Source organism: Heterodontus francisci, unplaced genomic scaffold (assembly GCF_036365525.1).
Source record: "Heterodontus francisci isolate sHetFra1 unplaced genomic scaffold, sHetFra1.hap1 HAP1_SCAFFOLD_910, whole genome shotgun sequence".
Taxonomy (NCBI): domain Eukaryota; kingdom Metazoa; phylum Chordata; class Chondrichthyes; order Heterodontiformes; family Heterodontidae; genus Heterodontus; species Heterodontus francisci.
In genome coordinates, this window is record NW_027141879.1 from 259879 (window position 1) to 275829 (window position 15951).

The 15951-nt window shown below is 42.5% G+C and overlaps 1 protein-coding gene across 1 annotated transcript; it reads left to right on the forward strand.

Moving 5' to 3' along the window:
- Nucleotides 1–927: 927 nt before the first annotated feature.
- LOC137365591 (probable G-protein coupled receptor 139) lies at nucleotides 928–1752 on the forward strand. Its single transcript, XM_068027977.1, has one exon. It carries the CDS (start codon nucleotides 928–930, stop codon nucleotides 1750–1752), a length of 825 nt encoding a protein of 274 aa, XP_067884078.1.
- Nucleotides 1753–15951: the final 14199 nt, after the last annotated feature.

Below are 15951 nucleotides of genomic sequence, written 5' to 3' on the forward strand. Positions count from 1 at the left end.
AGTTGACTGAGAGCGAAAGCAAGCAAGAAGGAATAGGGAGAATGAAACAGAGACAGACAGAGAGAGAGACGTGAGAACGAGAAAGAGAAAAGCCATAGTGTGAATATTTCACAAGGATGAACTGCAGAACTTTCCAGAACGATTACAGTGAAACTGTGAATTGAAGGTATGATGAGCATTTTGCCAGATTGGGTGAGTGTTACTGCTGGACTCGCTCCCTATGTGTTTAATCCCGTCATATCCTCAACCTCTTTTAGTGAATGCTCCTATTCATTATTTCTGAACTGAGTAAGTAACTAAGTGGAAACAGTTATTTACTGACTGCATTCTTTGCTTCACTTAGTTCACTTTCCAAACCCTTCAGGACCTGCCTCCCTTCCAGGAGCCAAATGACCTTTTCTCTCTCTCCCTCCAATCCACACACTTGCTTCGCCTCCATCGGCCTCTTCCTCCGGATCTGAAGTCTCAAACTCACCACAGCGGCTCTCGACCTTTTCACGTTTTGAGATAGCCCCTGCTGGCTCTCTTAACTGTTCAGGCAAAAACATTCTCCCCTTCCCCTCCACTATCTCGGCTACTAGTCTGCAGGCCAAACTGGATTTAAACCATTGGATTCCTTGTTTGAAAACGCCCATCTCCCTTCCACACTGGTACGGCGGCCTGACTGTATCTGGTGATCATTTTATTTCACCTTTATCTTTACAAATCAATTTCCCAATCAATAATTTAGAATTGTGTTCTAACCAGTATCTTCAGAAAGTTCTGGATGCTGCAACAAAGCTGTAAATGTCACACTGGATCCTGTCAAACTGCTGTTTTAGTTTGTGGTCTGATCAGTAATTTCTCTGCTTTCCTTTCTATCTCTTTCTGATCCTGTCCCGAGGAAAGTGTGGTCTCTCCAAATGTATCACTCGCTACCTGGTGGGAATGGCAGTGGCTGATCTCCTGGTCGTTATCACAGATCCCATATTGAGGCAGATTCCTTCGATTTATTTCCCAGATTCATTCCTGTCCATTACTCCCATCTGTAGTTCAGTTAGTTTCCTGGTTTTTGCAATCACAATGGTTTCTGTCTGGCTGACAGTCGCTTTCACCTTTGATCGATTTGTAACCATTTGTTGTGAGAAGCTGAAGACAAAATATTGCACTGAGAAAACAGCGGCTGTGGTTATCGGAACAGTGAGCGTGCTGTGCACTTTCGAAAGTGTTCCCTGGTACTTTACAATTGAACCTATGTATATAATTGATAATGTTCCCTGGTACTGTATCCTGAAACAGAGCTTCCATACTTCCCCCACATGGAACGCCTTTGAGCTGTTTCACCGCATTTTAATTCCTTGTGTCCCGTTCTTTCTGATTTTGCTGCTCAATGTTCTGATGGTCAGACGTATTTTAGCGGCCAGTAGAGGTCGCAGGAGACTCCGGTGCCTCAGCAACGGAGAGAATCACAATGACCCAGAGATGGAGAATCGAAAGAAATCCATCATTTTACTGTTCAGTATATCTGGCAGTTTTATACTGTTATGGGTGACGCAGGTTGTATTTTACATCTATCAGCGAATTACAAAGCTATATCCTACCTCCATCAATGACCCTCTTTATATCACAGAATACACAGCAGGAATGCTGCAGCTTCTCAGTTCCTGCACCAACACGTGTATTTACGCTGTGACCCAGACTAAATTCAGAGAGGAGCTGAGGAAGGTCGTGAAATACCCACTCAATCTAAAAGTTAAATTAGTCAACTCATAGAAAAAGTTAATGTTTGCAAATTCTAGTACTAAAATCCATTCCAGAGTCTACAGCCTAAACTCACTACAGGGTGGTAAATATTCTATTCACAGTAATGAACTCGAAAGTGATTGTCAACTTGATTTTGTAATATTTTATTAAACATCGTACCGAATGAGGCTGGTTATCATTGCAGAAGATACATGAATTGTTTCTCAAAAATGACGGTGCAGAAGAGCACAGCTGGACATGAACTGAAGCAGCTCTCAATCAAAGGAGCTTCTGTTGGCTTGATGACAGAGTGACAGGGTGGTGTACTGGTAATGTCACTGAGCTAACAATCCTGAGGCCCATGCTAATAACTTGGGAACACGGGTTCAAATCATCCTATAGCCACTGATGGAATTCAAATTCAAGTAAATCATAAAATTCTGGTATTGAAAGCTGGTCTCAGTAATAGTGCAATGGAATGAAAAGTGAAATACTCGAACAATTTAATTATGGAAGAGACCTGGCCTAGCTGCGTCTCTATTTACACACAAGAGAGAGACACAGGTAGAGGGAGAGATGAAGGGAGGGCCAGAGGGAGAGAGGGAGAAATAGAGAGAGACAGAGTTAGAAAGAGCGGCAGAGATAGGAATAGAGATACTGAAACAGAGAAAGGTGGAGAGGGACAGAAATGAGAAAGGAAAAGACAGAGGGAGGATGAGACAAGTTGTAACAATCAGTAACATCCCCATTCTCTGTCCAGTCCTTTGTTGGAGAGCAAATTGGAGGGTTTTAGGGGCGGATACCTTTCGTAAATCGAAATATTCTTCTCTCACACTCTGTCACTTTGTCCATCTGTTTCGGTGTGTGTATCTATGCCTGTTTCTGTCTCCTGTCTCAGAACCTCAGGAAAAAGCCACCGACATCTGTTAGCCATTTTAACTTGGCTGCTTTTGGTGACACTACAGCTGCAGAGGGTGCACTTCCTTATGCAGGATGGGAAGAAACCTGTTTCCCGCTATTTAACAGCATATTCTGTATGCTTTGTGTAATGTAATTGATTAATCCGCAGTAATCAATCAAATCTGACATTCATCACTGCTAGACGGTCTCTCGGTTTACTTTCCTTCCAGGGCTGATTAAAAGCACTGAAATGACTGTCGAGGGAAATTCCAGTTTACCTCAGTGTTTTGAAATTATCAAATCCTGATCCTATCCCTAGCAAAGTAGATTATATTACGGGACGCTACAAATGTTGTTGCACTCAGTACGAACGATACCTTAATGTTGCATTAGGATGATATAATCTCTTTTTAGATAACTGTCAGCCTACAGGGGAACGAAAACTCACTGGGTAACCATTCTGAACAAACACTAAAGTATTCCAGAAAGTGAGGCGCAGAAATTCAACACAAGATTCGTTTTCTGAGTCTCGCTGGTCTGGTCTGATTTTCTGATGGGAGGCATCAGCCTATATTTTGTGCTCTGCCCTGAACCCACTATGGTGTAACTCAGAGTCAAGATTACTTCCCACTGAGCCACAGCTGGCTCTAATGTTCCGTTGACAATGTAATTGTTTTGTGCGGCCTGGTTTTTTGCCCTGTGCGTGGTCCCTTTAAGTTTTTAATGAATTTTTGTAGACGTGTGTAACTTATCACAGAACAGGACCTGCGTGGTACCTTCCAAGCTGCTGCACACAGCACATTGACCGACACTGTCCATCCCAGTCTCTTCCTTGTTCTCTCTGGTACTCTCTCCCCATTGCTATCCATCCCTCTCGCCGTTACTGTCTCTCTGCATCTATCTCTGTCTTCCTCATTGTTGCTCTCTCCATCTGGATGGAGGTGGAGAAAGAGAGACATCTATAGAGGCAACTGTATCTAACCCCACACGGTACCTGCCCTGGGAGTGTTTGATAGAACAGAGAAGACAATGATTTACTTTGTAGCTCGATCCATTCCATACCTCTCTGTCTCACTACCTCTCTTTCCTCTTTGAAGATACTCATTAAAACTAAATTATTCGACCACGTTTATGGTCACCTAGCCTAATACCGCCTTACCTATTTATTTAGAGTCATGAAGTCGTACAGTATAGAAACAGGCCATTCGGCCCACCGCATCCATGCCGACCATAAACCCACCTGCCTGCATTAATTCCATATCCCTCTATGCCTTGCTCATTCAAGTACCAGTCCAGATGCCTCATAAATGTTGCTACCCTTCCTGCCTCCATCACCTCCTCAGGCAGCTCATTCCAGATACCCGCTACTCTTTTGTGTGAAAAAATTACCCCTATTTCCCCTTTAAACTTCCTCCCTCTCACCTTAAATCCATGTCCTCAAGTTTTCATAACCCCTATCATGTGAAACAGACTCTGGCTATCTACCCTATCTATGTGTTGGAGAAAATCCAGATTGTGCCCAATTGTTGAACAAATTCTCCGGACTCAGACGTTGAGAATCAAACACTTTATTGCATGATATCAACCGGCAAAACACCTTACCTAAATGCGGTTCAGTGCGACTCCCAAAGAGCTACAGATCGCCGTGGACTTATATAGTATAAAAAAGGCAGAGCTAACAGTTTCACAATTAGATAAGCACCCACAAGACTGCCTACGTAACGGTGCACCATGCAGGGTCCGAGGTCAGCAAAACATCAGTTTCAGCAATAACAAGCTAGTTCCTTAATTCAATGCCCACTCCAGACACCATATCTGGCCGTAATGTCTGATTGTGGTTCGCTGTTCTGTCTACAATTTATGACCGTTGGTTGTGGTTAGATCATCTACAAGCTGTGTCCTGTTTTTCTGCTTCTACAAAGTTAAGTAATAATTAGCAAAGCTATGAAAATTTCTCCAACAATCCCTCCTTTTATCATACCATGATAACACAATATCATCGTATGTGGAGGGGAGAGGTATTTAAAGTAGTCATTGAAGCATAATATCTTTTTCTGCCAATGCGCTGTCGCAGCCGCAAGGCCAAGCTGGCAATACATGATTGATTAATCTCAGCTTAAATGTCCCCATAAATTCTGTTCTTAAAATTCTAAAATTCTGTTCTCACAGTCCCCTCTTGACTCTTCTGCAACCCTTTTAAGAATCCTTCCCTTGATCCCACCTAGGTGCCTTTAATGGTCTCTATTTTTCTAGAAACAGCCTTCAACACCCGGAGGGGTCGCATTCAATACGTCGCCTGCTTATATCACAAGGGGGCAGCGGGAATTTTGTAAAGGCATAAGTTTTGCAGGGGCTTCAAATACTTGCTTACAGCATAAAAGGTGGTACACTTGTACAATTAAAAATTCATTTAAACATCACTGTTACATAACCGATTGTATAAACATAATACAATTTCATAAAGTACATTGATCATTCATTTACTCACTTTAAGTTTATATGAAAAGGTTATGAAATTACCCCTTTTTATGGCTTAACTAATTGCCCCTCCTTTTACAGAGCAAGTTCAAACACTAATTGCTTTTCGGGTAGCTGTCCAACCTGTGTTCATATATCCTCTTGCATTGCCTAATTAATTTCTTAAGTTGCCAAATTAAGTATGTCACATCTAACAACATGATACCCAAAACCACTATCAGGACATGGGAGATAATTCTAAACCAGGGGTGTATCTGCACGTCTGACCCCCTGTTCCATAAGTCCTCCTTCCAGGTAGAATCGTTTATCTTGTCAATCTCATCTTGTAGCATCTTCGACTGTTGTTCCAGCTTGCAATGGCTTCCAGCTGCTGTCTCTCTTTACCCAAGCGTGTGAGCAATGACTGAATAGTATATTCATAATCTCTGAGGTAATTTGTCAATTCCTCCTTAATACTTTCTGTCACAGTTTTCGTTTCTGTCTTTTGTTCATGTATCTGTACCAACTCCATCTTCCCTACTCGGATTGGTATTTGTGGGTTGAACCAAAATGTACTGTTGCTCACTGGACAAGTCCGTTTATGTCCACACTGGTACTCCTTCGCTGTGGTGGTTAAGCAATATCTCCCCTTTCCCATATAGGCCACATGGGTTAGTCCTGACAATGCTTTCCTAGTCTTCATGGTGCAATTTACAGTGGTATTAAATCCACATTTTGATTCTGCCGTTTTATATATAGGATGAGGACATATGATCACCTGGTTTTCCAGTCTACACTCAGACAATGGACAATGTTGTTCCAATTACCTCTTTTCCAATTTCCACAACATATGGTAAAATATCATTGTATTTTATGTAATATTTTCCCCTTATCACTCCTATATTTTCTACTTCATGTAATTGTATCCCTAACTTATCTCTCAGAATTACAGGTATTTCCAACACTACTACAATACTCATAGATGCGGTATTTACACATTCCTGACATTTCCATACCTTAAGTTTTCTGAGTTGGCACCTGATAATTTTATCATTTGTGTCACTAGCTAAGTCAACCAACTGGGTGTAATTGATCCAAACTAGTACCTGTCCTGCATCAATTTGCCTCCAATTTTCCTTCGTTTGTTCTAACATCCACAGACCATCTGTACGACAAACACTTTCATTATTTGAAATGTTGTGTACCTCCTTTACCTTTTCTATGATATCATTAATAGTATGAGCATGACCTTCCCGTACTCTCAACAGTCCTGTCACCGTTTTTGACAGATCCTGTCCTACTTTAGCTACACCACTTCTGTGCCTTTTGTTCCTTTTTTTAAAATATCCTTTACTAGCTGACTGAGAGTTCTAACCTTCTGGTCCACATTTTCCAAATCTATAGTATTGACAATTGAAGTTCCTGTATTAAGGACTGTGGCTGCGTCATTCACTAAACTGCGTTTATGGCTCTTTCCCTTTATTATTTTCTCATTACCAAATTCCTGTCTCAACAATTGTTACAGTAATACCTTGTACAACTCTCGGGTCTTCTCAGGGCACCAGTCAGGTAGCTGCATATCTGAGAAAATCAATATTACCGGTACCAACTCAAGCTTTACATTATCATATACAATTTTATTCGGTTTTATTATCACAAGTCTATTTTCTAGTCCTGTTGTCAAGACCGAGCAAGGGAGACCAGTCACTTGTGGCTGTTGGGTCGTAACTTTATTCGTCGGTTATTCGGATGTGGGCCTAACCGTGGGGGTTGGTGCTTCTTGTCTGTTTAATCTTATAACCAGAAATAGGAACAGTCCTTTTTTTTTTAGAGCTTTAATCTCTTGCGCTAGGGGAGTTCGAGGATTGTCTGTACTCACTTTTGCTCTGTCTCATACTTTCCCTGTGTTATTATTATTCCCAAATAAGAAACCTTTTCCTTCATTATCGGTGCCATTTTCTGCTTAATTTTCACTCTAACCTTCTGAAGGAAGTTGGAATATCGATGGATTATGATAAAATCCCTGGGAGAGACACGTCCAGATGTACTGTTGTCCCTTGAACGTAAATGCAAATTTATATTAACACTCTTGTGCCAACTGCATGGACCAGAACCCATTGCTAATGTCCAACACAGTAAACCACTGTGATTTGTTATCTTCTAAAACTTTGATTGTCCTCTTAAATATCAGACAGATTTCTCTTTGAGTGCTTTAAATAACCACTCATATCAATTAAATTTTGTTTTTGGATTCCAATTTCTTATGCACAGAATTGGTTGTACTTTTTGTACGTTAAGGACAGAAATGCTTGCAACTATCTTTCCTTCTGAAGCATTTTGTCTCATTGATAAAGATGCTATGATATTTGATGTCTGCAATTCAGTTTTAAATTCTCAAAGCTGCTGGATCTCTTGTTGTGGCATCAGTTCTCATGTGGCCTTGGAACCTACCGTCACCTGCTTAAACAGAATCCATTGTGGCTCTGCCCCTGAGCCCAATGAGTTAATTTGTCCAATTCTCTCTGTCTATTAGAAATGTAAAATATAACAATGTCCAATATGTATAAATTTGACTCTCAGCAATGCAAAAAGCTGCAGCGGGTTAAGTTCTTTGTTTGTCTCCAAGGGGGCAGAGCAAAACATTCTCAGCAGCGTCACTTTACGAAACCTTTCTTTTCTGATCGAAAAGAACTATCTATTTTAAACCTTTTCAGTCCTTTTGGTATCCTTAGGGTTTAAAAACAACAAAATCATGCGTAAGATTTTTCAACTTCAAAGGAAAGCATCTCCATCAGGAAAGACAGCATTTTAGATTAAACTCCAATTGTTTCCAAACTTTTTATATCTCTTGTAAGAGGTTCCCAATCCAAAGAATTTTATGACAAAGATGATTCCAATTCCAATTCATTGCAATAATATTTAAAAATCAAAACTGCCGATGTTATATGAGTGAGTCCCGTGTCCGGAACTTAAGACTCCTCCAAAACTCGACATTGTGGTTGCAAATGACATTTCCAGTTCTTCAACTTAAACAGGTCAATTAGCCTTAACAGTATTAATTCAATTCAGACTTAGTAACTTATAATACTTATTAACTACACACAACAGAACAGAATAGCACGTGCTTATTTTAAAAGATAGGTAAATTACATCATTGTCTTGCTCTTTCTTCAGGCGCCTTTTCAAATGACTGAAACAAAACCAAAAACGAAAGAAACAGTTATTTAACATTCTTGCAACAAAAGACTTAACACTAGGTCCTTACACAAACTTTAATGTTTTTAAACAGACAGAATCTTTCCTATACCTCCTTTTCTATCCTTTCTTTCCCTTAAAACAATATAACAGTCAATAAAACATGTCTTCAAATTTAGACTGTAAAATAAAACAATAGCAGAGTTTCCAATTAAAACAATGTTCCAAACCCCAAATTAGATTTCTGCCAGACATCTTCAGACCTTCAAAGCTGAAGATTATCCCTCAGAAAATTGTTCATTGCCTTTTCACAGTAGCAAAACCAACTAAAAATAAAACTTTAACTTAAAATATAATTCAATTTTATATCCCATTCCTGGGTGCACAATCTTAAATCGAAATGAACACACTCAACAATCACTTTTCACACTCATTCAATTCCAAACAACTTAATGGACTCATTCTTTTAACATTAAAGCCAGACAACAAAGAGTTAACGACAGTCAGTTCTACAGAATACAAGCTGTTCTTCCCAGATATTCAATTCATTTGCGAAAGCTTCCGACGTTCTCACAGTCGAATCAAAGACACAGTTACTTGTTTTACTGTAAAACATACCTATCTTTAAAACACATATTTACCGTGGCGCTTCTGCGTCTCCTTCGAGGGGGCAAATGGACGTGGGTTGCCTTTCTCCAGAGGACATGGCTTACTTGTCCCCGGGGGCAACCCTTCCTTCTTGGAAGCCGTTGAGTCCACTCTTACTTCCACTTTCTCAAAACCTTCTAAATTTACGAGTTCTTTTCTATGAATCAAGTAGCATTAAAACACAGGAAAACGAATAAGACACAACAAAACGAATAGACACAAGGATACGAACAGGCGCAGTCAATGTTAAATTCTCAAGGTCATCTAACCGGCACACACCTGTCTCTCAGGCCAACGCTCTTTCGTTCTCCCTCCATCCCACAGCCTCTCTCTCTCGGGCCAGATTCCGCCTCGTGTACTCAGGAGCAACGATCACGTGCCTGTCGGGTCAATTTGGTAGTTTAGTTACAGCCCCAGTCATTCACCGTCCCAGACGGTTGTCCTAACTCCTTTTGTCCCACAGCCTCTTTACTCTACCCGGTGGAGGAACAGCTCGTGCAAACTCAAATTAGGATCACCAAATTCCCGGAATTTGGTACTACTACTACACCGAATTCGCCACATTTTACTGGATTTTCTACTTATCTCCTTTTCAACTTCCCTTCGCGGAATTTTAGATCTTTACTGATCAGGTTTCAGCCAATTCTTCCTTGACCCCTTTAGTCCCCCTCTCCCAGCTATCTGGCCTTCACGTGGGGCCCAGTCGCCCTCTTAATTCCGGCTCAGGCTGGGTGATTGAGACACTAGGGTCGCAGAAAATTTGACTTACCCCTAATCCTGTCGATTAGTTTTTTCACTAGGTTCTTTTGGATCCCGTGAACTCAGGGATCCTGTTGACTACGCCAAACTGTTGGAGCAAATCCAGATTGTGCCCAATTGTTGAACAAATTCTCCGGACTCAGACGTTGAGAATCAAACACTTTATCGCATGATATCATGGGGCAAAACACCTTACCTAAATGCGGTTCAGTGCTACTCCCAAAGAGCTACAGATCGCCGTGGACTTATATAGTATAAAAAAGGCAGAGCTAACAGTTTCACAATTTGATAAGCACCCACAAGACTGCCTACGTAATGGTGCACCATGCAGTGTCCGAGGTCAGCAAAACATCAGTTTCAACAATAACAAGCTAGTTCCTTAATTCAATGCCCACTCCAGACACCATATCTGGCCGTAATGTCTGATTGTGGTTAGCTGCTCTGTCTACAATTTATGACCGTTGGTTGTGGTTAGATTAGCTACAAGCTGTGTCCTGTTTTTCTGCTTCTACAACGTTAAGTAATAATTAGCAAAGCTAAGAAAATTTCTCCAAAACTATGCCTCTCAGAATTTTATATAACTCTATCATGTCCCCGTCGCTCCAGGGAAAATAGACCAAGCCTATCCAACCTCTCGTTAGAACCGAAGCCGTCCAAACCAGGCAACATCCTTGTGAATCCTTCCTGCACCCTCTCCAGCTTAATCACATCTTTCCTGTACTGTGGCGACCAGAACTGCACACAGTACTCCAAATGCGGACGAACCATCATTATGTACAACTGTAACATGACGTCCCAACACTTGTACTCAATGCCTCGGTCGATGAAGGCAAGCATGAAATACGCCTTCTTCACCACCCTGTCTACCTGCGTTGCCACTTTCAGAGAACTATGTAATTGCACCCCAAGGTCTCTCTGCTCAACAACACACCCTGGGCCCTGCCATTCACTGTATATTTCCTGCCCTAGTTTCACTTCCCAAAATGCATCACTTCGCAGTTGTCTGCGTTAATTTCCATTTGCCCATCCCTTGCCCACTTTCCCTGTTGATCTATATCCTGTTGTAACCTTGGACAGCCTTCTTCACTGTCCACTATACCACCAATTTTGTTATCATCTGCAAACTTACTAATCGTGCCCCCTACATTAACATCCAAGTCATTAATATCTATGACAAACAACAGACAAACAGCACCGATCCCTGCGGCAAACCACTGGTCAAAAACCTGCAATCTGAAACACAACCCTCCACTACCACCCTCTGCCTCCTATCACCAAGCCAATTTTGTATCCAATTGGCTAGCTCACCCTGGATCCCATGTGTTCGAACCTTCTGGACCAGCCTTCCATGCAGGACCTTGTCAAATGCCTTGCTAAAGTCCTTGTGGACAACGTCCATTGCCCTGCCCTCGTCAATACTCTTGGTCACTTCCTCGAAAAACGCAATCAAATTCGGGAGACATGATTTCCCACGCACAAAGCCATGCTGACTATCCATATTCAGACCATGCCTTTCCAAATGCATATAAATCCTGTCTCTCAGAATCCCTTCCAGTATCTTTCCCACCACTGATGTAAGGCTCACAGGCCTTCAGTTCCATCGCTTATCCCTGCTGCCTTCTTAAATAAAGGCACAGCATTTGCTATCCTCCAGTCTTCTGGTACCTCACCCATGGCGAACAATGATACAAAATCTCTGCCAGGGCCCCAGCAATCTCCTCCCTTGCTTCCCATAGCATCCTAGGATACACCTGGTCAGGCCCTGAGGATTTATCCACCTTAATGCGCTTCACAACCTGCAACAACCTCCTCTTTTGTCATGTTGATATGCTCCAGGATATCGGTGTTCCCTCCCTTGAACTCACGAGCTTCCATGACTTTCTCCACGGTAAATTCAGACGCGAAGTATTCATTTATGATTTGTCCCATTTCCCGTGGCTCCACACATACATTGCCACACTGATCCTTAAGGGGACCTAATCTCTCCCTAGCTACCCTTTTACTCTTAATATACCGATAGAATCTTTTAGGATTCACCTTTATCTTATCTGCCAGGGAAATCTCATAGCCCCTTCTTTTCCTTCTTAAGTGTCGTCCTTCATTCACTATACTCCTCTAGGGACTCGCTTGAGCCCAGCTGCCTATACCTGACATATGCCTCCTTCTTTGTCCTGATCTGACCCTCAATATCCCCCGTCAACCAAGGTTCCCTCAACTTGCCAGCCTTGCCCTTCCATCTAACAGGAACATGCCGGCCCTGAACTCTTCCTATCTCACTTTTAAAAGCTTCACACTTGCCAGACATCCCTTTACCTGTAAGCAGCCTCTCCCATTCAACTTTTGAGAGTTCCTGTCTGATGCCACCGAAATTAGCCTTCACCCAATTTAGGACTTCAACCTGAGGACCAGTCCTATCCTTTTCCATAACTATCTTGAAGCTAATAGAGTTATGGTCACTGGTCCCAAAGTGCTCCTCCACTGACACATCAACCACCTGCCCATCCTCATTTCCTACGAGGAGGTCGAGTGTAGCCCCTTCTCTAGTAGGGAAATCCACACACTGCTTCAGAAAACTATCCTGGACACACCTAACACGTTCTTCCCCATCTGTTCCTTTAGCACTAAGGCAGTACCAGTCAATATTAGGAAAGTTTTAACCACCTACTATTACAACCCTATAATTCCTACAACTATCAGTGATTTCCACACATATATGCTCCTCCACTTCCCCTTATTGGGGGCCCTGTAGTATAATCCCATCAAAGTGATAACCCCGTTCTTATTTATAGGTTCTACCCAAATGGCCTCGCTGGACATTCCCCCCGGATATCCTCTCTAAGTACTGTCGTGATGTCCTCCCTAATCAATAGTGCAACTCCCCCTCCTCTCCTACCTCCACCTCTGTCACGCCGGAAGGATCAGTACACCGGAACATTGAGGTGCCAGTCCTGCCCATCCCTCAACCACGTTTCCGTAATGGTTATAATATCACAATCCCATGTCTGATCCATGCTCTGAGCTCATATGCCTTATTTGTAAGGCTTCTTGGATTAAGGTAAATGCAGTTTAGCCTACCAGATCTTTCAGGCTCCCTGTTCTGTCCCTTTGCGGCCTGCCTACTGGACTTACTTGTGTTAACCTCAATTATCTCATCAGAGAGACTACTACTTTAGGTCAGACCCCCTTGCAAGACTAGTTTAAACCCTCCCGAGTAGTTCTAGCAAACCTCCCCGCAAGGATGTTGGTCCCCTTCCAGTTCAGATGCAACCCGACCTTCTTGTACAGGTCACCTCTGCACCAGAAGAGATCTCAATGATCCAAGTAGCTGAAGCCCACCCGCCTACACCAGCTCTTCAGCCACACATTGATTTGCCTTGCCCTTCTATTCTTACCCTCACTGGCACGTGGCACAGGGAGTAATCCTCAGATTACAATCCTGGAAGTCCTGCTTTTTAAGCTTCTGCCTAACTTCCGATATTCACTTTGCAGGACATCATCTCTCTTCCTGCATATTACTTATTTATTTATTTTTGTTCATTCGTGTCGCTGGCAATGCCAGCATTTATTGCCCATCCCTAATTGCCCTTTGAGAGGGTGGTGGTGAGCCACTTTCTTGGACTACTGCAGTCCATGTGGTGTAGTTAAACCCACTGTGCTGGTAGGAAGAGATTTCCAGGATTTTGACGCAGTAACAGTGATGGAACGGCGATATAGTTCCAAGACAGGGTGATGTGTGACTTTAGTTTAACACAAACAAAAACAAGAAATGCTGGAGTCACTCAGCAGGTCTGGCAGCATCTGTGGAAAGAGAAGCAGAGTTAACGTTTCGGTGACTTTAGTTGTTGTGTATGACCAATATTTTCAGTGCGCTGTCGATATAATTTTTTAATTCATGTTTTGACATGGATAGATGTACAGTTTCTCCTACAATCTTCCTGTATCTCCCCGTCTCTCCCTCCCTCTCTCCCCTTGTTCAGACCAAGACCCATTTTGTTTTGCTAATTATTCTCTCCATTTGTCCTGCCGACTTCAAACATCACTGCTCGTAAACCTCCAGTTCCCTCGAAACCTGCACACTCTTGAGAACTGTGCCTTAATATAATCAAACAAAGTCAACATGGTTTCACTGAAGGCAAAGTGCGTCTTTTCAGGATGTAACTAGTAGGCTAGATAAAGAGGATCCAGTAGATGTTTTATACTTGGATATCGAAAATGCTCCACACAAAGGGTTAAACTGAAAGATAAGGCTCATGGAGTCGAAGGTAATATATTAACATGGGTGGAGAATTGGTTAATTGGCATGAAGCAAAGAGTAGGGGTAAACAGGGCATTTTCAAGTTGGCAGACTGTGACCAGTGGGGTTCCTCAAGGATCAGTGCTGGTGCCTCAGATATTTGTTCTGAACATATTTGTTCTGAACCCTCACTAACTCTCACAGCCTCTTTCAGACCCTTGGCCACTCTTTGTCACTCTCCCTCTGTCCACTTCTCTCTCTGAACCTCTGTCTAAATCCTCACGTAGAACCTCAGTAACAAAACTCAATCATAACATTAACCATTCAGACGATTGATATTAGTTTACGAACATCAGACAACCATTTTAGGTTTTGTTCTCGGTGGCCATATTATGTTACCACAGCACTGGGACAGTTATTTCAGAGACTGACTGATCACTAATGTAAGGTTAATGCTTAAAACGTGACAGAGCCAAAGACATGGAGACACTGAGACGCATAGGACCGGACAGGAGCGAATCATTCCTTTGCACTCTTTGTGTACTGTATGTGTAAAGCAGCTGACACTGTATTAAATTCATTCACGGGATCTGGGCATCAGTGACAAGACCAGCCTCTGCTGCCGAATTTCCCTCAGAAGTTGATGATCATCTACCCTCCTTGTTACCCCCAAGAAAAATTCAATCAAGTTAATCTGACACAATTTCTAAATGGTGATTAATATTGTTTACCAGAACTTTTCCCAATAACTAGCCCCCCCACTAATGTTAGGCTGAGTGGCCTGCAATTACCCAGTCTATCCCAGTCTCCCTTTTTAATCAACAGTACAACATTAGCAGTCCTCCAGTCCTCTTGCATGTAACGAGAGATGATTGGAAAATGATGGTCAGAGCCTCCCCTATTTCCCCCCTTGTACCTCATAACAGTCTGAGCCTGGTGAATTATCAGCTATCAAAGATACTAAACCCGTTAATATTTCCTCTCTCAGTGTTTATCCCATACAATATTTCAAACCCCTCCTTCTTGAATACAATGTCTGCATTGTCCATTTTTTTGTGAAGACTGCTGTAAAATAGCCACTTGGAACCATGCCCACATCTTACGCCTCCAAAGGTAGGAATAATGAAAAGAGGCGGTATAAACTACAGGGTTCAATTCTAAAGGGGTGCAGGAAGAGAGATCTCGGGGGTATATGTACAAACTTCATTGAAGGTGGCAGGGCCGGTTGACAAAGTGGTTAAAAAGCCACACAGGATGCTGGGCTTTATAAACAGATGGAGACGTGGAGTACAAAATCAAGCACATTATGGTTGCCTCTGCAAAGCAATGGTTCGGCCTTCGCTGGAGTACTGTGTCCATTTCTGGGCACCACACGTTGGGAAGGATGTGAAGGCTGTGGAGAAGGTACAGAAAAGATAGACGAGATTCTTCCAGACAAAATCAACAGCCTGACTTTTGTCCACAGTATATTCCATCAGCCACGTTTTTGCCCACTCAATGAACCTGCCCATACTCCATACCCTCTCTGTGTTCGACACACAGCTTATTGTCTCACCTGAATTTGTGTTATCAGCTGACTGGAAACATTCCACTCCATCCTTTCATCCCCCAATCACTTACCCCCACGATTAGCGACCTCACTTTGAAATGTTAAGACCAACAATCTGTTTCAGTTATAACTGCACGAGATCCAGCCTCTGTTCATAAAACACTAGACCCTTCCTCCATTATTACTGCACTAGACAACATCTCGGTTTGTTGCACTAGGTCAGGTCTCTGCTTATGCTGCGTTTCACCTGATCTCAGTTTGTGCTGCACACGACCATTTCTCTATTTCTAATACAATAGGCGCTGTCTTGACTCGATATCTAACCGCATGCTGCCCATGCCCTAGGAATGTTTGATGGGACAGAACAGACGGAAACTTGTTTCTTTGGCCTCCTTGTCTCGAGAGACAATGGGTTAGCGTCTTAAGGTGGTCAGTGGTTTGTGGAGCAGCGCCTGTAGAGCGATAAATGCCAATTCGAGAGTGACAG